Below are 27,548 nucleotides of genomic sequence, written 5' to 3' on the forward strand. Positions count from 1 at the left end.
CCAATCTCTTCCAAGGCAGAGGACAGGGCGGCAGGGAGGGGAGAAGCTGCTGAGGCAAAGATGCACAGCCCTGACATTCCACACCCACTTGTGCTAAAGGAAGCAGTCCTCCCCTGTGCTGGACTTACGGGCTGCTGGGATGAGGGCCTTTAAGGCACAGGGAGGAAAACACTCAGCACATTCTTTCTCCTGCTTTGATCTGAAGTACAGCCATAGAAAAGGGCCAAGAAACCAAGGAGAGAATGTGGGGGTGGAGGACCAGTGTAGTAAGAAGAGGGTGTTTCCTCTGCCTCATTCAAATCTGCCCTTGAGAGGGAAGGAAGAGGGGGACAACCCCAGAAAGGATAGAGATGCAAGGGTCCATTGTGATTCTCCACGATGACCCTAAGAGCATCTGTTGGGGGCCTGGATAAGAAGTCACAGCAGATGTGGGGTTTTGAGGGGCAAGGAACTGGGCATGGAATATCTTCACCGAAGGAGGGACCACTTGATCTGTTCTTTTGCTGACTGCAGCACCTGCAGAGACAAAGGCAGCACTGAGGAGGGTTTGCAAGCCACAGGGTGTGAGCAGGCTGAGGCTCTCCTTCCCCACACTTGCCTTCCCTCTCCTTAGAAGAACTGGGGATAGAAAATCCCAAGGGTGGAAGAATAGGAGGAAGCTCTCTAAAGCCCTAGAGGATTGTCAGTTTGGGAAATTCCCCCCGAATTCAAATCCACTGGGGGGATGAAGAGAGAAGAGGTATACCTGGGAGGAAAGAAAAAAAAAAGCTGGGGGTTATTGGACACAGTTATAAAGAGGGGATTTACACATCCAGATGGTAAGGATTCCTACTGGGCAAACCCAGAACCACTCCCTTGCAGACCCCCAGGTCAGGTAGACAGTCCATCTGCAGTCAAGGTAGAAGGATGGATCTGCAAAGCCTGCACATTCCAGAATATGCAATTCCAGCTCAGCCCTCATTTGAATAATAAGAGAAAGAGGAGTGTGTGCTCACAGGCACACAGACCATCTGCTTAAGGCAAGCCTCTGCTGGGGAATAAATCACTGACTGAGGTATCTGGCAGGAAAGGTTTGAAGGGTACAGAGAACAAGGCTGACAGTCATGATCTCAGTGAAAGGAGATGAGTGGGGCCGAGGACACTGTTCAATGAGTCTCAGTGCTCTGGAATAAGAGGGAGCCAGGGAACCTCACTGAGTGTGAGGTCTCAATCCAGACTTGGCAGGTTGGGGGTTCCTGTTAGTCTCTGTAGTAACCCTGTCCACATGGAGAAGAGGAATGAAGACAGTCATACCTGAGACACGGTCTGCTCTGTAAGGGGGACGTCTTCACCCTGTACACAGAGATAAGCACTTAGACTGCAGCCTGATAGAGGAATAAGTGTTCCTTTAAAATGAAGCAAAGGCAAATGCCCTAAACTTCTCAGCTTCTTCTTCCAAAGACGGAGCCACAATTTTTTTACTTGGCCAGAGGGACTGTGAACACAAAAGGGTCATTTTTATCCATCCCCCACTTAAAGGCAGGATAGTCGACTTCTTAAAAGATTTATTTCATTCCAAGTAATCAGCAGGATATCTGATCCTTACCTCCCTCAACTCTGGGGTGGGGGACCTGATTCCCTAGTCAGAGAAGACCTTCCCTGAATATCAATATGGGGCGGGGGATGGAGGGAGCCAGGGGTAGTTTAATGGATCCCGCAAGGCCTGATGGGTAACGACGGCATGTTAATTTGAAGAAATAAACTGCTGCAACAGCAGCCTGAGAAGGGGAAGGGGGGAGCTAGTTGGGGGGGGGACCCTCTCTCTTGCCACATAGAGACATATGTTAGAGGAGAAGATTAAACTATGCAAATGGAGCCCACGGCAGTTAAGGGAGAAGACTTCCCATTACCCAGCACTGGCAGCCTTCACTCTGTGGAGGTCAGAGCTGGGACATTCTGGGAACTGGAAGCGCTGCTCTGTTCAGACAGCTTTGCACCATACAATTTACAGGTGGATTCTCTACACTCACTGTCATATCCCTGAGCAAACACAAAGCTTCCCACAAGTAACTCAAAGACCCCCTTTCTGGTGTCACTAGCACCAAGGAGGGTTGAGGTGCTGGTAAATAAGTACTTCCTGAGAGTTCCATCAGACTAAGGCAGGAAAGACACTCCAATGCCTCTGATGACTGGATCCATTCTCAAAGAAGCAACAAGCCAACCTCAAGTTCCTTTATAGTTTCAGAACCATGAAATTAAGGTTTCTTTTCTTCTTTGTTCATTCAATATGTTTACATTAAAGTGCCCATTCTGTGCAAAGACCATATAAAATTCTAGATGCCACATTAGAAACATAAACAAGTTCCTCTGCTTCTCTGGTACACTGAGATGGAAAGGCCAGGAGGAGGAGCCATGCATGTGAGAGGATAGGAGAAGATAGGATGTATTTATGAGCCGGACCCTCAGCTACACTCAGCAGGACTGGCTTGGGAGGACCTGTGGAGAGATGGGCGTTGCACATTCCTGCTTACCCTCAAAGCCACCCGGTGTACCACTTGCTGGGGGTCGCTCTCTAGGATCACCCTACAAATACAAAGAAGATCATTGCTCGCTTGTCCTGTCCCAAAGGACCAATTTACTGTGAGGTCAGGATCACTGGCTGGTCAGCCCACTTGACTTGGAACAGGGGAAGCAACCTCCCCTCCCCACTCCAAATCCAGACAGGGCAGAAAACTCACCCTCCATCTACAATTTCATCCACAGCCAAGAAGAGCCCCTCCATATTCTCCAACAGAGCTCGCTTTTCTACATTTTTCCTGAATCCCCAAAAGAAGAGAAAAATCAGGTTGTGTGTGAAAGGAATCCTGGGCCACTGTCTGAATAGGAGATCCTAAGCTAGGCCAATAACTGTCGTCCCACACTAAGAAGTGAGTAAGGTAAAGAGCCCTTGAGCTATAGTGATCAGAATGTCAAGAAAGGCTTTCAAATAGCCAACTTCTGACTTCTAGGCTGATTATCCAGAGTGTTGCTGCTAGTGAAGTTGCTTGTAAAATAAACAAACAACAACAACAAAAAATACAGCTTACAATCTGGAGTTGATGATGGTGGAAGGTGGGAGGGGTGGAATGCAAATCCTATCTGCACTCAAGCTCTGACAAACTTCTGAAGTCTCTCTGCTTCTCCCGCCTCCCCCCAGGTCTGTTCAAGCCCTAAAACAAAGGCCAAGGAGGTGCTAGGAACAGTCTGGGGCTGCATCCACCAGCCATAGATCCAGTGGTTTGTGCATGTGCTGTCACATCCGTCAGTATGACTCTTTTCTCTAGATTACCCGAAATGAAGTCTATTCATTCACCTGGCTGGGAAATAAATCATCCCCCTTCCTGAGGAAACCTGAGCCTTTGGCCTGCTGGTTTGTGGGCTGAGAGTGCCTGCTGTTCTACTCTGGATGGATTTCTAAAGTGCGTTCACTTAGGAGCTGCAGTGGGTAAAGTTCAGAGCCTTGAATGTTTTCAGAGAAAGTATATTATGTTTTCTCTTGCTCATGTGCACGGGAACAGAGGACTACTGGGGAGGTAAAGAGAGCAAAGAGCACAGTGGGCCCATTCTATGTACAAGGGAAGACTATAAAGGCTAGTAATGGAAAATGAGTAATGCTTCCTCCATTCCCAAGGTAAGGATGTTTCACCTGGGACACTTCCCTTGTCCTTCCCCACCTTCAACTGCAGAGGACAAAGCCTAGGAAAGCACCTGGGGGCTCAGAGTACTGTCAGAGTCACTGGACACGACAGAGTGGACACAGACCGCCATGGTGCATGTCTGTACTCTCAACTACTCTGGAGGCTGAAGCAGGGGATTACACAATCAAGGGCTGCCTGGGTTACAGAGTTCTAAAACAGCTTAGTAAGACCTTGTCTTAAAAGAAAAACACAATAAAAGGTGTGGGTGAGTAGCTCGGTAGTAGAACAGCTGCCTACCCTTGGCTTCAATCATTAGTACAGCCAAAGGAGGGACAGAAAAGGCTCAGAGTATTCATCCTTAGTAGGGACTCTCCTTCATCCCTTAGTAAGAGAATTATTCCATATGAGGACCACGCTCTCCACTACCCACCTCAGTGAGTTACCCACAAATAGCAAGCCCAGCTTCTTACACTGAACTAACTCCCTGGTGTGACTCTGATTTCCCACAAATTCCTGGCCCTGAGGGATAAGTACTTTATTTTCCAAATTTAAACGGAGAATGTCGGCTCACCTCAGCATCTGGCTCAAGGAGTCAAAGAGGCAATTCAGAACAGCCATAAGCATCAACTGTTGAGAAAGGAGACAGAAGGTTCAAGGCCCTAAAACTGATAACCCAGAGCAAAACCCTCCACTTTATTCCTCAGCCAATGCACAGGCTTTCACAAATGCCCAGAGACATAACATGAAGGACTCTAGTTTCTTGGAGAAGTTAATTCTGCTAAACAATTCCACAAGTGGTTTCTTTTCTTTTCTTTCTTTCTTTTTTCTGAGATAGGGTTTCTTTGTATAGTCTTGGCTGTCCTGGAACTAGCTCTGTAGACCAAGCTGGACTCTAACTTACAGAGATCTGCCTGCCTGCTGGGATTAAAGATATGCTCTAGCACCGTCCAGCTAAGTGGAGGTTTTTTTTTTTGTTTTGTTTTGTTTTGTTTTTTAAAGTTGACACAGTCCTCAATGTATCTTAGTCCTCTGAGTGTTTGCTTTTTATTAATTAAAGGTTTATTTTTATTTGTGTGTGTGTGCCACATGTGTACAGGTACCCACAGAGGCCAGAAGAGGACATTGGATCCCCCTGGAGCAGGAGTTACAGAGGGTTGTGAGCTGCCCAACACGGATGCAGGGAACCAAACTCAAGTACACTGAGAGAACAGCAAGCAATCTAGCACTTGGCAGTCTCTCCAGCTGTGTTGTTGTTGTTGTTGTTGTTGTTGTTGTTGTTTTGTGGTAGTGTCTCACGTTGCTTAGGTTGGTCTTCAACTAGCTATATAACTGAGGATGATCCTGAATTCCTGACTATACTTCCCAAGTGCTGGGATAACAAGTGTGCACTGCCATGCCTTTCTGCCTCTATGTCTCTTTAAAACTTGGCTAATTTATTTAATGTATGTGCATATCTGTCTGCATCTAAATCTGTGTATCACATGTATGAAGTGCCCAAAAAGGCCAGAAGAAGGCATTGGATCCCCTGGGACTGGAGTCATTGACAGTTTGTGAGCTACCATGTGGGTGCTGGGAATCAGACCCAAGTGCTCTGAACAATAGCCAGTGCTCTTAACAGCTGAGCCATCTCCAGCCCCTACTTCTATGTCTTTACCAAGCTACCTGATGGATTAGTAAAGAGAGAAATCATCAACCAAGCAAAAGCTGAGGCCAGAGGAAGGTGGCAGAAGGTCTTTTTAAAAAAGTTATTTACTTATTCATATTTTATGTATGAGTACTGCTCTGCATGTATACCTGCATGCCAGAAGAGAGCATCAGATCCTATTATAGATGGTTGTGAGCCACCATGTGGTTGCTGGGAATTGAACTCAGGACCTCTGGAAGAGCAGCCAATGTTCTTAACTGTTAAGCCATCTCTTCAGCGCCCCGCCCCCAACCCTGAGATCCTTTTTAAAAATGGTACTAGGGATCAAATCCAAGACTTCAAATTTGCTAAGCACACATTTCACTTAGTTAAGCTGCATCTCCAGCCCCAGCTTGGGTCCTTGAGTCAGAACTAGGTTTGAATCTCAGCTGACTGACTCTACATGTGTTACCCTGAGAGAATTAATGGGCTGAGTTTCATGAAACAGCCACTTTTGTAGTTTGACAAAAGCCAAATACAAGTAATTTTATATGGTTCTTTGTGGTTTGGATTCCTTGTTGGCAAAACAAAAACAGTAATGCCTCCAACCCACAGAAGTGCTGCCAAGCTTAAACAATGTACTTCACAGAGCACATGCACAGCAGTAAGAGCTCAGCAGGACCTGGTCTCTCAATCTCTTAACTGTGATAGAAAATTATCTGGTGGCTTATTTACCTGTCTACTCTCCCAGAAGTTACTACTACCTGAAAGAAACAGTTTTTCCTGCATACAGGAAGGTTAGGATTACACTCACAGCCCCACTTACACTGTGAGACTTCATCAGTGACCCCTTCATACTGTATGGCTTCACCATGATCTAGAGTACACACGCCCTTGACCACACCTCAGAAATCTACCTTTAAACAACACTGTGGGAACTTGGCATACTGACTCATATCTGTAATCTCAGCATTGGAGAGGCTAAGACAGGAGGATTGCTGTGAGTGTGAAACCAGCCTGAGCTACAGTGTGACACCGTCTCAAAACCAAACAAACAAAATCTAAAACACCACTGTGTAGGAAAGGATACCAAAAACATTCTAATTGGATATGGTGACTCATGCCTGTAATCCCAGCACCTGGAAAATGGATGTAATTTGAAAACAGCCTGTGTTACATAGTAAGATCCTGCCCTTAAAAAAAAAGACCTGGGGAAAACTTCCTTTCTGATTCTTTGGCTGGGCCATTTTGTAAACCTGACAGGGATCTCTAAAGGACTTCTTTACGACCTTGCCAGACGTCAGAGGAATGTGGCTCTACAAAGCCCAAAACCCATGGCTGTGTCCCATCTATGGTTTCAGAAATGACATCAGAGGTAGCAAATGTGCAGGGATTCTCACCTCATTTTCATAGGAGCTGCCAATCACATAGAAATAGAGATCGATGCTACTTTTATAGACCACTGTCAGCCCTTCCAACAGGGCAATTTCACCTTGGGGAAGAAAGCAGAAACCGAACGGTGAGAGAAGAGGAGGCAGAACAGGCTTCTCATGAATTCCTGGGGACAGCTATGTGGGCCAAGGAAAGGCCAACTGTAGTGACCCCAAGCACTAAAGCCATCCATTGTTTGGGGGGTGACAGAAGGGACACAGGAACTCCAGGAGTCTCAATGTACACTCTCTGGCCCTCCCCCACCCCTGCACTTACTCCCCTCCCGGTGTATGAGGCAGGATACCAGCGATCCTTTGGAGGTAAAATGCAGAGCGGTCACCTTTACCAGCTTCCATTTACCTGCCCTAATGGCTGCGGTACAATGAGCAGAGCTGCAGTTAAATTTGTCAAGTGAGGCTCATAAATCCAGGGACTAGACAGGTAGCTAACAGCCAAGCTTCCAGCACGGTATTCCCGTGTGAGGTACACTCACCTCCCCATTACATTTCTGAAGAGTTTATTATATGAGGGGAGGAGGAAAAAAGAAAGAGGAGGCCGAGTCATTTTATCTTTTTCTGCAGTTCTGCTGACACCCCCTTCCCATGGTTCCCCCCAACACAGGGAATAGTGAAGGAGAATGACCTACTATCTGTCCGATGGGTCTTGTTGAAAATGTTCTTCTCAAAGGCCTTTTGCTCCTTGACACTGGGGTAGGTGTCGTCATAGTACTAGTCGGAGGGAAAGGAGACAGGGCTGGGTCATCATAGCTGTGAGCCCAGAATGATTAGACGGTTCTACTCTGGGTTCTTGTATATCTCTCCTTCAAGGCATGGGGTGGGAGAGGAATACTAAGATAGAAAAGAAAAGACTACCGAGGCAGGGAATGGGAGTGAGTGATGGAAGGAAGGAAGAAAAAAGGGAAAAAGAAGAAAGTAAGAGAGAAAAGAAAGTGCTTGCTGCCAAGCCTCACAACCTGAGTTTGATCTCTAGAACCCACAAGGTAGAAGGAGAGCGCCAACTTCTGAAAGTTGTTCTCTGGCCTTCTCTAACAAGCACACACACATACACCCACAAAAAAAGAGAAATAAATGTTGAAAAAAAAAAAAAAAAAGGAAAGGGCTGTGCTGTAATCAATCCTACAGTCCTACATGCCATTTCTAAGACTCTGAAGGCAGAGACCTACCAACTGTCCTAAGGACACTTCCACCAATGCTTCCTAGGAGCTGCCCTTGTCAGGGACAGTGCTGGAGAAATAAGCAACATTAGATGCAGAGATGCTTCCTCAGACGCCCCTCACTGCAGGAAGACCAGTCCCTTTTTTTTTTGGGGGGGGAGGGGTGTTTTTTCAGACAGGGTTTCTCTGTGTAGCTCTGGCTGTCCTAGAACTCACTTTGTAGATCAGGGTGGCCTTGAACTCAGAGGTCTGCCAGCCTCTGCCTCCTGAGTGCCCAAGTGTTAGGATCAAAGTTGTGGGGCACCACAGCATGGCTGGAAGACCACTCTTTTACTGAGCAGTGGAGAAAGGCCATTCAAATCTCTTCCACAGCAAGGCAAGTCTCTGCCCTGTTCTCCTGTACATTTTGGCTCTTCCTGCCAGCTGAGAGAAGGGGGCAGTCGAGCGCTTCACTGAGCCCACTCCCAAGCACTCTTAGCAAGGGGGTGGAGATGAGGGCTGCTAAATCGCCTGCTCTTTAGGGGCTAATCCGTCGCAGTCAGCTGAAGACCTATGACAGGTCTGGCATTTAGTAACTGGATAACTGTTTCCAAAGGTGTCCTGCATAGTTACATCCAATTACAGGGAGGAACAGCTGGTGAATTCTAACTAATCTCCACCTGCTGAGTGATTTATGCTCTGCTCACCCAGAGTTAATACACCAGGGACAGAAGATATTTCTACAGGAGGGGAGAATGAAGGAGAGGGGTGTCCTTTCTCCTCTCAATCCATCCAAAGTTAGTAACACCTCACTGGGGCATGCAGCTTGGTGAAGACCACAAACCTAGGGCTATAAGTCAGAAACTGGAAGACTGACTCCCTGGAAAAACTCAGGCTGAGTGATAAGGTAAGAGAGACAGGGACAGAGGGGCAGAAGGGACAGTCAGGACAGATGGAACAGACACAGACAGGCAGCTTCTAAAACTGATATAGTGTTTTGTTTTGGAACTAAGGTTCTAAAGTTCTTCCCTGCTCTGATGAGAATGAGAGAGGAAGTTGAAGGTCTGAGCACAGCAGAAAGAAAGCACTCTAAGGAAGAGAAGATTGCCAACTTGGATTTATCTGGAGTAGTCAAGTTAGGATGAAGAATTCTCAAAATCAGCATATTCCTGAAGAATTTGAGTTAGTAGGGCCAATCCCAACATTTAAATCTCCAATGTCTCTGTCCTGCTCCTAAATTAATATGAAAGGAAATCTCACCTTAGCAAAGAGTCGGTCTCCATCATTGTCCAGAATCAGGATGGCCTTGACAGTGTACAGGGAGGGCTCCTGAAGAAACATGAACACACCTTCAGTTTTGAGGACTCTCCCACTACTAACAAGCCTAATACCTTTCTTCCTTGGTCCCACTGGGCTGCAAAGAGTCACACAGGGGTCTGTGTGTGTCCCCTACTGCAGCAAGGTTAGGTCTAATACTCCCCCTGAGAATAACCAAGTGGAGGACGAACTGAACTGAGGGAGGAAGGTTTCGATAAAGGGCTCCAAAGCAGCTCAGAGAAACAGTCTCAGACTCATAGGCCTTCATCAGGTAGGTCATGCTGCTATTTCCAGGTCCTAAGGCCAAGTCATTTTCCAAATCACCCATCCTCCCTGGCCTCCTGGATACAGGTGGGCATGGAATGTGACCATGCTAATGAATGAACACTACTCAATTTGAAAGAAGGCTGTGTACTTAGAAGTCACTGTAATCCCAAAGCAGAGGCTTAAAGCAAGCCACTCTAAGCTGTCCAAACACAGAAGAGAAGGAAAGCATTGTGTACACACACACACACACACACACACACACACACACACACACACACGTGAATGCTTGAGCACATAAACACACACCAGTGCCCCAAGACAGACACCATCCAAAAACTCACATATGAAACCCTTCCTCTACTATATATGAACCATTATCACTTAATCTGCTAGGATAAGAATCAACCTGAATCTTAAGTGTGGCAAACAGAAAAATATTTGAGAAGTTCTGGGTCCGGGAGTTTTCTTTCACTACCAATGGAACTAAGGGCTTAGGGGTGGGGCTCAGTGCTACAGTGCATGTTTAGTATGCAGGGAGTCCTGGGATTAATCTCTAGCCACTCCCCTACAAAACAGAACAAATCCCAGAATAAAACAGAATTGCTGACATTGGCTCACAAAGGCATCACAGCCTCAGCTGTAATAGTTATACTTAACACCTTTCTTCAATTGCAAACAGATAACTTAGGAAAAGCTGTTTTACTAAGTCTGGTGTTCTCTACCCTCATAACTTTCAGAAGGGAAAAGTGAGAGAAGTTGGCGTTATATACAGAAGGCCTCTGTTGCTCACATTATTTGATGATCTCACCAATAAATACTACTTTCTGCTACTTCTTGTGCCAAGGCAAGACTGTCTGCTTTGCTTTTCTGGTCTTAGGAAACTCACCCATCTTCAAAACATATGCTTAACAAAGACACGAGGCATAAGAAAGAGTCACTGGCAGGGAGGTGACATAGCAGGGCAGACCCTAGGATGACTGTGGCTTATAATAAGTTTTGGTTTTACTCAATCACTGGGCAAGCTTCAGTGAAACATTTCACTATTAGAATAAGAATTTGTACTGTATCAAGCTGATAATAGAAAATAAAATAAAATAATAAAAATTTAAAAAGAAAGAAAGAAAGAAAGGGAAAAAAAAAGAGTCACTGCAAAGGATCCAGAAACTGCAGCCCACAGAGAGAGGTAAAGTGAGGCTCCAGGAGGGGACTCCATGTAGAGAAGCAACCCTAGCTCAAGAGAACTGGGGATTAACCCAGGCTTTCCTAACTTCTATTTATTTTATTATTACTGTTATTTGAGATAGGGTCTCTCAATATGTAGCCCAGGCTGGCCTCGAACCCACAAGATTCATCTGCCTCTACCTCCTAAGTACCATCACTTACATTATTATTTTATGTGTATGGGTGTTTTGTCTACATGTATGTTTGTGCACCATTTGTATGGCTGGTGCCCTTGGAGGCCAGAAGAGGTCCTAAAACTGGGATTACAAATGCCTTGTGGGTGCTAGGAATTGAACCCTGGTCCTTTAGAAGAGAAGCCAGTGACTTTTGAGACAGTATCTTACTACGTAGCTCTGGCTGTCCTGGAACTCATTCTGTACACAAGGCTGTCCTTGAATTTACAGAGATCTGCCTGCCCTTGCCTCTCCAGTGCTGGATTTGAGGTGTGTACTACCATACCACCCAGTTTAAAAGCCAGTGTGCTGTTTCTCTGTGTAGCCCTGGCTGTCCTGGAACTCTCTATGTAGACCAGGCTGGCCTCAAACTCAGAGATTCGCCTGCCTCTGCCTCTGAAGTTGTTGTGATTAAAGATATGTGCTACCACTGCCCAGCAGAAGCCAGTACTCTTAACTGCTAACCTCTCCCTACAGCTCACTAACCCAGTCTTTTGAAAATGGGATAAGAGGGCTGGAGAGATGGCTCAGCAGTTAAGAGCACTGACTGTTCTTCCAGAGGACCAGGGTTCAATTCCCAGCATCCACATGGCAGCTAACAACTGTCTGTAACTCCAAGATCTAACACCATCACACAGACATACATGCAGACAAACACTAATGTACATAAGAATAAAATAAATTAAAAGAAAAGAAAAGAAAAAGAAAAGGGGATAAGAGCCTGGCAGTGGTGGCACACACCTTTAGTCCCAGAACTCGGAAGGCAGAGGCAGGCAGATCTCTGGGTTTGAGGCCAGCTCTGGTCTACAGTGTGAGTTCCAGGACAGCCAGGGCTGTTACACAGAGAAACCCATCTTGAAAAATCAAAAGAAAGAAAATGATCTAAGAAATGTAAGCTTTGTTTTCCCAACTTTTTTTTTGTTGTTGTTGTTGTTTTTGTTTTTGTTTTTTTGTTTTTTTGAGACAGAGTTTCTCTGTGTAACAGCCCTAGCTGTCCTGGAACTCGCTCTGTAGACCAGGCTGCCCTTGAACTCAGAGATCCACCTGCCTCTGCCTCCCAAGTGTTGGGATTAAAGGCATGTGCCATCACCGCTTGGCCAGACTTGAATTCTTAAGGATGGTAATTTTTGATGAGGCCATGTCTCAAAAGGAAAAAAGAAACAAACAAAACAAAACGTTTATCAACCTCTGGGGTTTGTTCATCTCAAGTATCCATAGCAATTCCTGGCACATCCTGAACTCTCAGTATTTGTTCAAAATTGAGAATAAAGTTTAAAAAGAAATTTCTTAGTGTGATGATGTGCTAGAACTGGATTTTACAGTTAAGTGGATTTTGTAGTGAGACTATTTTGGGGTGATATTATCACCAACCCACCTTCTCTGACACACTTAAAACTGCCCACCCTAGATACACTGCTCCCTGGAATAACGGACAAGAGCACCTCCTCTGCAACTGGGGAACTGTGCTGACTGACAGAGGGAAGTCTTCGGAGTCTAGTCTAAAAAGCCACAAACAGAAGTTGCTTTTCTAACTCCCAGCTCCACACAGAAAGACCAGCACACAGAGCAGACTCTGTTCTATATAACTTGGTTTCTCAAGTACCAAAATCGAGCCCTCAATGGGAATGAGTTTCTTTAATGGACAAAAAGTCCCAATAAAAGGAAATGGTTATACCCCTCCATCCACACTCACAGCAACCATAGAGGGCTAGCTGCCCACAAGCTGAAACTGGACCTTAATCTGGCATTAGTGACGGTTCTTGCAGCCAGAGTCTGGCACTCCAGGAAGAAATGGGAGCACACTCCCCCACCCCAGCGCATGCCAAAATCCTTAATGGCCATCTGCCAAGTAGGAGAGCCAATGTTCTTGTGGCCAACACTGTCTAAGCACCTAAACAGGCATCCTGACAACTGAGAAACATAGCCCAGGGTTCTGCTCCTGGCTCTTTTCACTGGCTTCCTAGAAGATATGATCAAAGAAACCTCAAAGCAGAAGCACAGAGTATTCTTGGGTATGACAAAAGACAGGGTAAGGAAGGAGAGACCAGCTTTCAGGCACTAATGTTCTGGGAACAGAGGGAAGGCAGGGCAAAAGTCTGACCATTTCAGATTTGCAGAGGAAGAGCCACAACAAGGAAAGCTGAGGGCTCAGGCAGGAGGAGGAATGCCACTTGAAAGCATCACTCTGCTTAGTGGAGCTGGCTCTTACTTCTCCCGCCACCTCCTAACTCTGGCTGGGCCCTCCTCACCCTATGGCCTTCATCTCTCAGGAGTGGGGAAGCCTGAGAGTTCCTTTCATGTCATAAAACCAGCCAGTTTAAAGGCTCCAGAAGCCATTACTGATAATGTAATTTCCCTCTAAGTTTTGCAAAGGGCACATTTATAAATAACTCCCAGATACTAAGAAATGATTCCTGGACAATGGACTAGGCTAATGCTGACTCTTGAAAAAGACTCTACAATCTTAGGACCATATTCAAAGGACTGAAAAGATCTATTCTTCCCTCTCACTTCCCAAATGGGCAGCTGCTAGAAAGCTTTCGAGACAAAGTTCTGTGATGCACTGACTTTCAGAGCCACAGCCTGAGTGTATAACAGAACTTCACCTCAAATGCTAATAGTGCCTGGAAATGATGGATAGGGAGATTGGCTTGAGGGAGGAGGAGTAGCAAGGATAGATTTTCATGTCTGCTTTTATTATCAAGAAAACTAGAAAGCTGTCCTCATCCTCAGGACAGCTGAAATGCTAAATGAAACTAGACTGCTGCAAATAGCTCTCTGATCTCAATTAGGGACTCTTGGAGCCTGGTGAAAATATCATGTCTCGGAGCCCCACTACCCACAATGGGAGGAGGATTAGAGGGAGAAGAGTCCTTCCAAGTGCTGCCCTCTGTGGGCCTTCTTGCTGACTTGCAGCTTCCTCATGATTATAGCCCAGGCAAATGGTGCTAGCAAGGCAGTGGTTTGGGGCCCAAGCTATTTGGGCAGAATGTCTGCCTAAGGTATGAGACCTCAAGAGATCTTGTGTTTAATTCACACACAAATCAAAACAAGCAAAAAAAAACAAAACAAACTCAAGAACAAAAACCCACCAAACTCTATTTGTGTGTATTTTGTATTTTAAGTAGAACTAATAGAAATGGGTTCAGAAAAGAAAACACGGAAAGCTGACAGTAGTGGCTGGCACATGCCTGTAGCCCTGGAATACAGGTGGTAGAAACAGAAGGATCAGAAGTTCAAGGTCATCCTCAGCTACTGAGCAAATTCTAGCACAGGCTGGGACAAATGACCTTGTCTCAAAACAAGTACAAACAACAAACAACTATGGAATTAAGTCTATTGACAACATATACAGTAACAGTGAGGGAATACTTGGGTAAGATCATTGTATTGACACCAAAAAGCTTGGAAGAACAATGTGTAGAGCAGAGAAACAGAATATTTTAAATTTAAAACTATGACTAACTATTTGATTCACTTAGGTGACAAAACCAAAAGACCTATGAATCAACAAGGGACAGCTCAGAGGTTAAGATCATTTACTGCACTCTTTTTTTTTTTTTTTTTTTTTTTTGGTTTTTCGAGACAGGGTTTCTCTGTGTAGCTTTGCGCCTTTCCTGGAACTCACTCTGTAGCCCAGGCTGGCCTCGAACTCACAGAGATCCGCCTGGCTCTGCCTCCCGAGTGCTGGGATTAAAGGCGTGCGCCACCACCGCCCGGCCATTTACTGCACTCTTGCAGAGGACCTAGGTTCAGGTCTCAGCTCCCAGTTCCAGGGGGTTCTGACACCCTCTTCTGGCCTCTGAAGGTATAGCATGCACATGGTGATCATATATGCATGAAGAATAAACACTTGTACATATAAAATAAAATAAAAATTTTTAAAAAAATCTGGTTGAGCCGGGCAGTGGTGGCGCACGCCTTTAATCCCAGCACTTGGGAGGCAGAGCCAGGCGGATCTCTGTGAGTTCGAGGCCAGCCTGGACTACCAAATGAGTCCCAGAAAAGGCGCAAAGCTACACAGAGAAACCCTGTCTCAAAAAACCAAGAAAGAAAAAAAAAAAAAAAAAAAAAAAAAAAAAATCTGGTTGAGATTCTTGGAAAGTTCTGGGTTCCCTTGTTAGAAAGATATTCTTGGGGCCATAGCAAAAGGGGGGTGCCTTGGCTTAGTAATGGACCTAACCAATTTAAAACTGTAACAAAGCTGGGCAGTGGTAGAGCACACCTTCAGTCCCACTACTCAGGAGGCAGAGGCAGGCCAATCTCTGTGAGTTCAAGGCCAGCCTGGTCTACTGAGTTAGTTCCAGGACAGCCAAGCTACACAGAGAAACCCTGTCTGAAAAAAAACAAAAAATAACAGCAACAACAAAAAGAAGAATCTTCCTAGGAACTGAGACTATAGCTCAGTTGTAGTGCTTGCCCAGCACACATGAAGCCCTGGGTTCAAGCCCCAGTGTTACATAAAACCAGACACGGTACCACAGTCTGTAATCCTAGTGCCACTCAAGAGGTAGAGATAGGATGACCACATCACAAGCTCAAGATCATCAGCTATAACAAGTTCACAAGTGTCTGCCTAAAAAATAATAAAATAAAGTAACAAAACACAAGATCTGGGGTGATGGCTCAGTTGGTGAAGATACTTGTCATGTTAGCATGAGGACATGAGCTTGAGCCCTAGGAGCCATAAAAAAAAAAAAAAAAAAAAATCCAAGTGCGGGCTGGAGAGATGGCTCAGATGTTAGGAGCACTAGCTGTTCTTCCAGAGGTCCAGAGTTGAATTCCCAGCAACCACATGGTGGCTCACAACCATCTGTAATGAGATTTGGCTCCCCCTTCTGGCCTGAAGGGATACACGCAAGCAGAACACTGCATACATAATAAATAAATAAATAAATCGAGGGGGAAAAAAAACAAAAACCCAAGTGCATTTAATCACATGCACCGTCTGCACTGTCAATCCCAGCACTGAGTGGCAAAGATGAGAGGATCCCTTGGGTTTACCAGACAGCCAGCCTTGTCAAATCAAAAATAGTAACAACCAGGTAGACAGCTGCTGAGGAGGAATGGCACCTGAGGTTAGCTTCTGGCCTCCTACGCGCGAGCGCACATACATATACACACACACACACACACACACACACACACACACACACACACACACACATCTTCCCAGCCCATACTGATAGGAAACATGGAAAGCACAGGCATGGGACAAAACTTCTGCCAATTAGAGGAGCTGAAGTCTAAATTCTGGATGAGACATTAACTCAAGCTCCCCGCCCCCCCTCCTTCTCTGAGACTCAGCTTCCTCAAAGAAGTGAAAAGCTGGACCTAGATAAGCTAAGGTTAATGCCTCTATTTTTTTTTTTTTTTTTTAAATTACAGCAGACCCTTGTGATAAGCTGATAAGTCTATGGCCTTTGTTTCCATCCAAAAATAAATAAATAAATAAACACACCACACAGTTATGACTTCAAGAAGTTCATAGACTAGCTTTAGAATTAAATGATTTTTCCTCTGAAGATAAGATTTTTCGAAGAGCCTGGTTTGGTGGAATGTGTCTTTTTTTTTGTTTTGTTTTGTTTTGTTTTTTGTTTTTTGTTTTTTGTTTTTCGAGACAGGGTTTCTCTGCGTAGCTTTGCGCCTTTCCTGGAACTCACTTGGTAGCCCAGGCTGGCCTCGAACTCACAGAGATCCGCCTGGCTCTGCCTCCCGAGTGCTGGGATTAAAGGCATGAGCCACCACCGCCCGGTGGTGGAATGTGTCTTTAGTCCCAACGCTCAGGTGGCAGGGGTAGGCTGATCTCTGAAAATTTGAGACAGCTTAGTCTACATAGTGAGTTCCAGGCCAGCCATAACTACATAGTGAGACCCTGTTCAAAAAAGCCAAAAAGAAAAAAAGAATATGAAGAGGAAAATTTGAGAAAATGGGTGATTTCCCTTCAACCAGTCAATAAAAATATGTGGCCTTTATAAGTTAGTATGACCAAGAATCTCACACAGCCTGCAGGGAGAATAAGGATCAGCACTATGAATAACCCTCTAGTTTTCAATGGCCAGCTTTGGGGACCAAACTGGACAAGTTAACCAAGCCTCAAGCTCTTTGGGAATGCAAAGTACCAGGTCCTTGCTTTTGTCTTTTAAAAGACTGATTTATTTTACATGTCTGAGTAACCACTGGAGTTAGAGAAGGCTATGATCTACTGTAGGTGCTGCAAACCACACCTGGGTTCTCTGTAAAAGCAACAAATGCTCTTAAGTGCTAAGTCATCTCTCCAGACGCCTAGTATTTTCTGAAAGCTTAGGACACCTAGCTGCAGAAGAACTTTCTCCACAGGGGTCACACAATTCCTAACTCTTCAGCCATTACCAAGGTAAAAGATTCGCAAAAATGAGGTGGTACTGCTGAAAACCAGGTGAACAGAGCAAGCTGAAATCAGATGCACTCCTCAGCCAGGCCTGAGGGCTACATCAGAACATCTTACCACCTGATTTGGATAATTCAGAAGCCCACACTTACATTATTAGTCAGTAAAGGAAAAAAAAAAATCAAATGAGGCTAGAGACATCTTTTGTTTTCTTTCCAGTGCTAGCGATGGATGGAACCTAAGGCTGAGCATATGTTAGGCAAGTATTACATCACTGTACTATATCCCTAGCCCTTGGATATTTTGTTTTAAGACAAGGGCTCGCCGGGCGGTGGTGGTGCACGCCTTTAATCCCAGCACTCGGGAGGCAGAGGCAGGCGGATCTCTGTGAGTTCGAGGCCAGCCTGGTCTCCAAAGCGAGTTCCAGGAAAGGCGCAAAGCTACACAGAGAAACCCTGTCTCGAAAAACCCAAAAAAACAAAACAAAACAAAACAAAACAAAAAAAAAAAAGACAAGGGCTCAGTGTATAGCCTGGAATTTGCAATCCTCCAGTTAAGCCTCCCAAGTAATAGAAAAATGGGTATGTACCCAACACCTGACTGGACAGAGACCCTAAAGTCTTAATTTCTTTCTTTTTTCTTCCTTCCTTTCTTTCTTTTTCTTTTTTTCTTTTTCTTTTCTTTTCTTTTCCTTCTTTCTTTCTTTCTTTCTTTTTTTTTGAGACAGGATTTCTCTGTTTAACTATCCTGGCTGTCCTGGAACTCTCTCTATAGACCAGGCTGACCTCGAACTCTCAGAGATCCGCCTACCTCTGCCTCCTGAGTGCTGGGTTTAAAAACGTGCACCGTCACTACCTAGCCAACTCTTAATTTCTTAATGTGAATTTCACTTCTTTTTCAAGGCAGGATCTTACTACACTTTTCAGCCTGGCCTCGAACTCTTAGACTTGGATAGGAGTCCTTCTGCCTCAGCTTCCTTAGCGCTGGGAGTTACAGATCCATTTCTGGTGCATCCTTGGCCATAGTTTATATCATGATTAATCTTGCTGCCCTCTGCCAGCTGCTCCTGAGAAAAAGAGCTAAAAACTAGATGAGCAGCCTCTGAAAAGATGGAAGCCAGGCTTGGTGGCACATACCCATAATTCCTGCATGCAGGAAGACGAGGCAAGAGGATCATAAACTGATGACAGCCTGGACTACATATTTAGGACCTCACCCCCCATACACATACACACACAAAGGAGTTGAGGATAACTGGTTGATAGAACTTATTCAGATCAATTGAGTACAAATGGGAGTCATGTATACTGATTGTGAGGAAGAAGGGGGGAAAAAAAAAACAAACAGTAAAAGATACTTTCTTTTCTTTATTTTGGGGGTGGGGGTGGGTCTCATATATTCCAGACTGGTAGCTGAAGATGACCTTGACTTTCTGATCTCCCTGTTTCCATCTATGGAGTATTAAGATTACAGATGTGGGCCGGGCGGTGGTGGCGCACGCCTTTAATCCCAGCACTCGGGAGGCAGAGCCAGGCGGATCTCTGTGAGTTCGAGGCCAGCCTGGGCTACCAAGTGAGTTCCAGGAAAAGGCGCAAAGCTACACAGAGAAACCCTGTCTCGAAAAACCAAAAAAAAAAAAAAAAAAAAAGATTACAGATGTGTACAGCCATGCCCAATTACAGGATGCTAGGTAAGCTTAACTCTACCAATTGAACTACATCCCCAGCACCAACATAAGCTTTTATCTGCAGCACATGAATTAAGTTACACAAAAGGATTTCCTGAAGAAATGAAAGTGACAGAAGCCAGGCAGTCTAAGGACAGAAGAAACCTAACAGTCTGCTGTGAGAGAAAACCACTCTGGCCCAAACTACAAGAGACAGATGTGGAGGGCCCTCACAACACTGGCATCTCACCGTGCACATGGATTTAGCCTCCCAGGGCATATTCATCAGCTGTATTCCTTCTGTTACTCCAGCATAAGTGGCTGCACAAACACTGATGACACCTGTTCCACCCTTACTGACCCTCTAGCTCCTCTTTTTCTGACAACACTCTTCAATATCAAGCCAAGTCATAATACTGGAATAAGAAACAGCAGCAAGAACGCAGACGAGAAAGAGCCTAACCTGCCTCGAGGCTCCCACACATAGCTAGGCCACTGCACTCTCAATCTGCCTCCCAGGGAGGACCTGGCTTCTCCAGGGTCTGGTTTTCTTTATGTAGAGACCTCCTCCTCCCGTTCTGACCATGTGATGGTTCCCCTAGACCTTTGATATAATTTATACCTTGCCAGGGACCAACTCTTTCCCAACACTGTGAAGGGAGAGGGAAAAAAATATATAAATAAATATGTCGGAAATCTATAACGAGGTCTTCTTGGAGGGCAAGACTTGGGGAGAGTTAGAAGCAGCGTCAATTACTCTTTGGGGGTTTTAGTTCAAGCCAAGGTCTGCTTCCAGCAATCAACCATTAAAACAAGCCGGCCAGAGTAACAGCACAGTTTATTCTGATCATTTAATTTGAAGTGTCAATAAATTAAACTTCAATCAATTAAACTAGGTGTGCAATAACCCAGATGGACACCCCGACACCAACATAATCACAATAAAAATTTTTATGGCTGCCAGGGACCTCACCGGGGGCAGTGCTGGCACTGCTCAAGCCCTGGCTGAGAAATATATCTCCACAGCGCAGGAACGAGGAGATTGCTTCTCCTAACGAAATGGAGGGGCTAGACACCAGCGAGGACACAGCTGGGAGAGGGGCACAGGGGACTGCCAGGAACGAGATGGGAGTGCTTTGGGGGCTTAATGTAATTGATACCTTTGCCCAAAGCAGGGGGAGGGGGCATTTAGGGCAAGTACCTCTACTGTTAGTGCCAAAGGAATTTAACAAAAGCCCCATTAAGATGATTCAGGAAGCAAAGGCCACGGAGACAATATCAACCTTTGAGTCACTGATGTGTCCCACAGCTTCCTCCTCCAGATACATGTACATTCTAGTGCACTTCAGATGGCCTGATATTTGAATGAGACATGGAAATCAGAATTTTGTCAGTTTTAGGATAAAATATTACGGGGAGACAATGGATAGAACTGAAGTCTAACCTGTAAGACACTGGAAAAGTAGTGTCTTAATTAAAACCTGGAAATAGGAAGAGGAAAAAAAAAATCTACGTAGGAAGGTTTTAAGGATCTGAACTGCTATGGTAACTCAGCTTTGAGGGTGGAAAAAAGCAAAGGCCAAAGGAAAGCGTGAGTTATTAAGATTCCAGATTATAAATGGAGAATGGTGACCTGTAGATCCTTCTCCACTAACAACTGAGAAAAGGAGAGACAGCAGAAGAGGAGGCCAAGGCCAGGACAGGCTGGAAACCCAGAGACAGAGGACTGAAGGAAGATCACACAAATCCGACTACCAGCTAAGGCCAGAATGCTTTTTTTTTTTTCCCCTCAAGATTTATTTTACGTGTATGGCTGTTTTTGCCTGCTTATGTGTGTATCACCTGCATGCCTGAAGCCCAAGGTCAGAAGAAGGTGTATATATATATGTACACACGTACACACGTACACACGTACACACACACACACACACACACACACAAGATTTTAGGTTTTTTTGTTTGTTTCTTTCTTTTTGGTTTTTCAAGACAGGGTTTCTTTGTGTAGACCAGGCTAGTCTTGAACTCACAGAGATCTACTTGCCTCTGCCTCCCAAGTGCTGGTAATAAAGGTAGGAGCTACAAACCCCAGCTACCTGTAGGTATTTTATCTTCAACAAAAACTTTATACAACTGATCACTGAAGGAAAATTCTGTACACTGAAGAAGTGTAAGAACCTACAGAAACATCAGAGAGAAACTTGGTGAGGATAGGAGATTACATATTCAAGCCCGGCCCTGGCTACATAATGAGACTGTCTCAAAAAAACAGAGATTTGTTCTGGGAACAAAGAAACCAAAATGGAATGGAGTTTTGGTACTTTGCTTCACTGAAAAGTACGCTAGTGGCAAAGACTCAGTGTAGTTTTAAAAGTAAAGGTAAAGGGTGTCCAAGCAAGTTAGCAAGGATCTGTTCCTGCATGCAGCAGGTCAGTTCAGCTGGAAGTGGAAGAATGAGGAAGAAGCTGGCTAAGAGAGACCATACAGTACAAGAGGGACAGAGGAGGAAGAGAAATGACAGAGATTACCCTGCATGACTTCAATCCTCCCAGGGCTAGGGGCCAAGTAGAGGGCCTTTAAAGCCAGCTAGACCATGTGCTCTTACACTACACCCAGTCCAACAGAGCCAATGGTAAAAGGGATGCTCAATTATCACCTTCCTCACTCTTTTGTTTGTTTATTTTGGTTTTCAAGACGGGGTAGCCCTGGCTGTCCTGGAACTTGCTCTGTAGTCTAGGCAAGACTTGAACTCAGAGATCCACCTGCCTCTGCCTCCTGAGCGCTGAGATTAAAGGCATGCACCACCACTGCCCGGCACCTTCCTGATTCTTTAAGCTGATTCCACTAAATTAATTTTGGGTGTTGTTTGTTTTGTTTTTCGAAACAGGGTTTCTATATGTAACAGTCCTAGCTACTCCAGAACTCACTGTAGACCAGGCTAGCCTCAAACTCTGCCTCCAGAGTGCTGGCATTAAAGTCATGCACTCGCCATCACCATCCGGCTAATTTTTGTTTTACAAGACAAGATCTTACTCTGTAGCCCAGGCTGGCCTCAAACTAGCAGCAATATGGCCTCAGCCTCCTGAGAGCTGGGGTTATAGGTGTGAGCCACCACACCTGACTAAAAAGGTTAAAAACGTCCAAGGAAACCAATTCCACAGACTTTATCCACATATATTATCAGATTTGAAAAATTTGTTAACTGACTAGTACAGTAAGTACTTGAAACTACTCAAAGATAGTGAGCATTTTGCTCCAACTTGCCCAACTCATGAGAATAAATTCTCTGACATTTGAAAGAAGGGAAGTAAGAAGGTATAGACAGATGGGTCAGTAGTTAAAGTGCTTGCCATACAAATATGAAAATCAGAGTTCAAATCCCCACATAAATGCCAGGTAGGCATGGTGGTCTGCCTTGGCTATGTGGAAAAGTTGATTCCAGTATGACCTACAAACCCTCACTCAAAAAACTAAAACAAGTTGTCGTGGTGGCACATACCTTTAATCCCAGAGCTTGTGAGGTAGAGGTAAGCAAATCTCTGAATTTGAGGCCAACCTGGTCTACATAGTAAGTTCCAGGACAGCTGGGGCTCCAGGGAGGGAGGGAGGGAGGGAGGGAGAGAGACCCTATCTCAAAAAACAGAAAAAAGAAGCTATATATTTGTGTGTGTGTGTGTGTGTGTGTGTGTGTGTGTGTGTGCGCGCGCTTTTTTTTCTTCTTTTAAAAAAGAGAGAAGGTAAACTTGTTTCTCTTTTACTGACAGGGTTTGACATGTATACATATAAGGAATCTAAAGGAAAACAGGAGCCAAGGAAGACTCTGGAAACAACCCTGGAATCCAACCCAAGGAAAGAAGTTGGAAGTTAAATTCCTACACTAACACACAGACAGACAGGCAGACTCACACATCTCCAAACTGCCCACTAGTGCACTGGAAAGCAATGCCCTGGTCCTGTTCTAACGTGGTAGTGTTTTGTTTAAACAAGCAGAAAGGATCAACGGACAAGAGAGATAGTGCACTCCTGTAGCCACTATAACTCTCATGTAACCAGAGGAACAAATCTGACAACGGACCCTACAGTATGAGTTCCTAAAGTCTGAAGGAGGAGGAAAAAGGAGGGCAGAATAAGGAGTCAGGGAAAATATTCCAGAATCTATACTAGCTCTACTAGGTGTTCCAGAACTTGGATGGAGTGCTGATTCTCAATCATGACAGAATTACATACTAAGAATTAACAAGAAATCGAAAACACGAGGAACGTGACATAGAATTACCAACAGATAATCGAATTCTGACCACAAGGAGTACCTGAGGGTGACAAAACACGTCTATTCTGTTGTTGCAACTTGGGGGGAATATGATGGTGTGGGGAAATTCAAGCAGGTGTGATCCACCATGCTAACCATCCGGGAGAACCTCAAGGACCCCCAGCCAGCACACTCAGAACTGTCCTAAGGACTCTGCTCTCTTCCCGGAAAGGCTTTCTACTCGGAACCGCAGCTTTAGGTCCCATGTAGGCCACACTCGCACTCCTCGGACAGAGGGAGGTTCGGCCCCCGAGGCCTGCCTGAACTCCCCTCTCCCGGCCCCAGCTGCTAAACCCCGCCTCCCGGACCCTCCGGACACCACCGCGGCGCCACCGGCCCTCCAGCTCCTACCAAGATCAGTGCCTCCATCTTGACCGCAGCTGATGCCGACGTGGAGGCGCACAAGCGGCGTCACCGCTGATTGGCTCCGAGTCTTCACTCGGTCCCGCCCCAGAAAAGCAACATTGGGTAAGGCTATGACAGGCGTCGCTCACTGACCAGTCAGCGTAGTCGCTCGTGTTACGGAAGCGAACTGTCCAGCTAGAAGGAGCGGGTATTTGATTGTCACCCGGAATATTCAATGAAAGGCCAAAACCTCACCACAGAAGGGGAGGGAGGGTCATTGGGGCGGAGTTGTTTCCATGGGGAACGGAGGAAGCGAGTGTTACTTTGCGATTGGTAGGAGGAGACCACGTGATCTCGCCAGCCTCTAATCCGCACTCGCTGTAGGGGGTGCTATGTCTCTCTAGCCCTTAGCATGGGCCTTGCAGAAGAGTCCTGCCCGAATCCGGATTTCTAGCGCCCCCATTAGGTCCTGCGGGATATCCACAGCTGCTGTAGTTCGCTTGGGTCATTCCAACAACCTCACAGAGAGTTCGCCCTTAGAGCTAACCAGCTATAACCAGAGATTAACTAGAAAGTCAAGGTGTCCAGAATTATATCCCCAGGGTGTGCACCGTGTCACACGCACACATATCCAATAAATAAATATTTTAATGTAATATACATTTTTTTTTTTTAATTTCTGGGAACTGGAAAAACGGCTCAATAGTTAGGAGCTCATACTCTTCTTGTGGAAGACCTGAGTTCAGTTCCCAGCTCTCAGCTCCAGGGAATCTGCCGCCCATTTTCGGCTTGCAGGTGGAGGATGGGATTGCATTTATAATTCCCACTACACTTTTTTTTTTTTTTTTAACCTTTGGCTTAATGAGAAATAGGATATTAGGGCATTGGAAACCAGAGAGAATTGAAAGAACAAGGACCAAGGCAGAAAGGAATCAGAATGGTATATTCTGAGTAAAGGAGGTTTGTGGTTGGGCATGGTGACACCACCTTTAATCCCAGGCAGACAGATCTTTGAGTTTGAGGACAGCCTTATTTACATAAAGAGTTCCAGGCCAGACAGAACTACACAGTAGTAAGTGGTTAAGAACCCTGGCCGTAGCCAGGAGGTGGTGTGGCGCACGCCTTTAATCCCAGCACTCGGGAGGCAGAGCCAGGCGGATCTCTGTGAGTTTGAGGCCAGCCTGGTCTACAGAGTGAGTTACAGGACAGGCTCCAAAGTTACACAGAGTAACCCTGTTTCGAAAAACCAAAAAAAAAAAAAGAACATTGGCCCCTCTCTTCCAGAAGACCTTGGTACAATTCTCAGGTATATATGGGTGCGCGCGCGCGCACCCCCCCCCCCCCATATATATATGTGTGTGTGCTCTCTCTGAGGGAGTGAAAGAGTGAGAGAGTGACTGACAGGATTTCACAATAGGGAAAGGTTTTGTAGAAGTTTGGTTCCCCCATGCCTCAGTTCCCAGCTCCTAGAAAAATCCAAAACCACTACCCTTTGAAATCTTTCTCTAGAAACTTTCTAAACATGAATTCAAACTTAACCGACTTTTTCTTATACTTTCAGAACAGAACTGAGAAAAAATTCATTATAAAACAAATTACATAGTTAATTCCAAGAATGAAAGTAATGCTTTTTCTGGTGATCTCTCTTGACAAGGCTCAAATCTAGACAAGATGAAAATTTGGCAGGTTTGTGTGTGTGTGTGGGGGGGGGAGGTTGTTTTGTTTTGTTTTCTTCAATAGGGTCTCACTAAGTATCCCTGACTGACAGAATTTCACCTGCCTATGCCTCCCAAGTATTGGGATTACAGTTGTGTGTCATCATACCTTCACATTCAGCTAGGTTTGGCCTTTTCTACTGATGGACAGTTATCTAATCTGAACACTATCCTGTTGTAGAATATTTGTTTAATAATGCAAAGATGTGTTGCATTCTTTTATATTGCATTTGTTTAACTCGGTAAAGCTGTGTTATTTTGTGTGCCTAAAAATACCTGATTAATCTAATAAAGAGTTGAATAACCAATAACTAGGCAGGAGAGAGAAATAGGTGGTGCTGGCTGGCAGAGAGAATAAATAGGAGAATTTTAGGGAAGAGCGAGGAGCAAGAAAAGGAGGAGAGGAGGGTGCCAGGGGTCAGCCTCCCAGCCACCAAGTGAGAAGGAAAGAAAGATAATACAGAATAAAGAAAGGTAAAAAGCCCAGAGGCAAAACGTAGTTAAAGAGAAACTGTGGCCGGGCGGTGGTGGCACACGCCTTTAATCCCAGCACTCGGGAGGCAGAGCCAGGCGGATCTCTGTGAGTTCGAGGCCAGCCTGGGCTACCAAGTGAGTTCCAGGAAAAGGGGCAAAGCTACACAGAGAAACCCTGTCTCGAAAAACCAAAAAAAGAAAAAAAAAAAAAAAGAGAGAGAAACTGTGCTGTGGAATAATGCTTCTGTACACTGTGAAGATGTGTTGCTCTCATTGTTAATAAAAAGCTGATTGGCAGAAGGCTAGGCAGGATTTGGGGGATGGAGAGAATGCTGGGAGTAGAAGCTCAGGGTCTGAGGAGACGACATGAGACACAGAGTGAGCAGGATGAGAAGTACGTACATAAGGTAAACAAGCCTCCAGGCAGCACACAGATTAATAGAAATGGGTTAATTTAAGTTATAAGAGCTAACTAAAAAACAAGCCTAAGTGGTCTGGAGAGATGGCCCAGCAGTTAAGAACATTAGTGTTCTTCCAAAGGTCCTGAGTTCAATTCCCAGCAACCACATGGTGGCTCACAACCATCCATAATGAGATCTGGTGCCCTCTTCTGGCATGCAGACATACATGCAGACAGAACACTGTATACATAATAAATAAATAAATCTTCAACAACAACAAAAAGAAACAAGCCGGGTGGTGGTGGCTCAGGCCTTTAATCCCAGCAATCGGGAGGCAGAGGCAGGCGGATCTCTGTGAGTTCAAGGCCTGCCTGGTCTACAGAGTGAGATCCAGGACAGATATCAAAACAATACAGAGAGATACCCTGTCTCAAAAAACCAAAAAAAAAAAAAAAAAAAAAAAAGAAAGAAAAAAAAGAAAAAAGAAAAAAGAAACCAGCCAAAGCTATTGGCCAAGCATTTGTAATTAATATTACATCTCTGTGTGGTTATTTGGGGAGCACTGGCAGGGACACAGAGAAACTCTGCCTACAAAATGGGATAATTTAAGTTAGAAAAGCTGGCTAGAAACAAGCTAAACTAAGACTAGGCATTCATAAGTAAAAATAAGTCTCCATGTATTTATTTGGGAGTTGGGTGGCAGGCCCTCAAAAGTAAAAAAAAACCAACTACACTATTCTTGTATTGTTATTTTTATTTTATTATTATTAATGTTGTTGTTATATGGATGTTTTGCCTGAAGGTATGCTAGTCTTATGTCAACTTGACACAAGCTAGGGTTATCTAAAATGAGAGAACCTGAGAAATTGCTGGTTCCAGCGACATGGCTAAAATGCACCAAGAAAGTCGTGATCATTGGGAAATATGGGACCTGCTCTGGTCCTTCCCTCCAGAAAATAGTGAAGAAAATTGAAATCACCCAGCATGCCAAGTACACTTGCTTCTTCTGTGGAAAGACCAAGATGAAGAGACAAGCTCTTGGCATCTGGCACTCTCTGTTCCTGGATGAAAACAGTGGCTTAGAGCTACAGCTTCTGTCACAGTCAAGTCTGCCATCACAAGACTGGAGGAACTGAAAGACCATAGATGTGCTGCCATTTGAGACTTGCCTAGTCTGCAATAAATGGGTTAATTTATGTGACAGAGAGAAGAGAGAATGTGCCTCTATAAGGTCCAGCTGTAAGGCATTTTCTTAATTAGTGATTGATGGGTGAGGATCCAGTTCATTGTGGGTGGGGCCATCCCTGGGCTGGTGGTCCTGGGTTCTATAAGAATATAGGCTAAGCAAGTCATGCTGAGCAAGCCAGAAAGCAGCTCCCCTCCATGGCCTCTGCATCAGCTCCTGCCTCCAGGTTCCTGCCCTGTTTGA

The 27,548-nt window shown here is 45.1% G+C and overlaps 2 protein-coding genes across 2 annotated transcripts; one reads left to right on the forward strand and one right to left on the reverse strand.

The window, feature by feature from the left end:
- On the reverse strand, nt 1-23,626 carry Copz1 (COPI coat complex subunit zeta 1). The gene is made up of 9 exons (XM_059247709.1): nt 23,536-23,626; nt 9,125-9,193; nt 7,358-7,439; nt 6,681-6,772; nt 4,228-4,283; nt 2,718-2,795; nt 2,511-2,562; nt 1,294-1,332; nt 1-516 (listed from the first exon to the last, which is right to left on the reverse strand). Exons 1-9 carry the CDS (start codon nt 23,551-23,553, stop codon nt 469-471), a joined length of 534 nt encoding a protein of 177 aa, XP_059103692.1. The 5' UTR covers nt 23,554-23,626; the 3' UTR covers nt 1-468.
- Nucleotides 23,627-26,967: 3,341 nt separating this feature from the next.
- Nucleotides 26,968-27,281, forward strand: LOC131897090 (large ribosomal subunit protein eL43-like). The gene is given in 2 exon segments (XM_059247975.1): nt 26,968-27,169; nt 27,172-27,281. Coding segments are annotated over 2 exon segments (312 nt in total).
- Nucleotides 27,282-27,548: the final 267 nt, after the last annotated feature.

Source organism: Peromyscus eremicus, chromosome 20 (assembly GCF_949786415.1).
Source record: "Peromyscus eremicus chromosome 20, PerEre_H2_v1, whole genome shotgun sequence".
Classification (NCBI taxonomy): Eukaryota; Metazoa; Chordata; class Mammalia; order Rodentia; family Cricetidae; genus Peromyscus; species Peromyscus eremicus.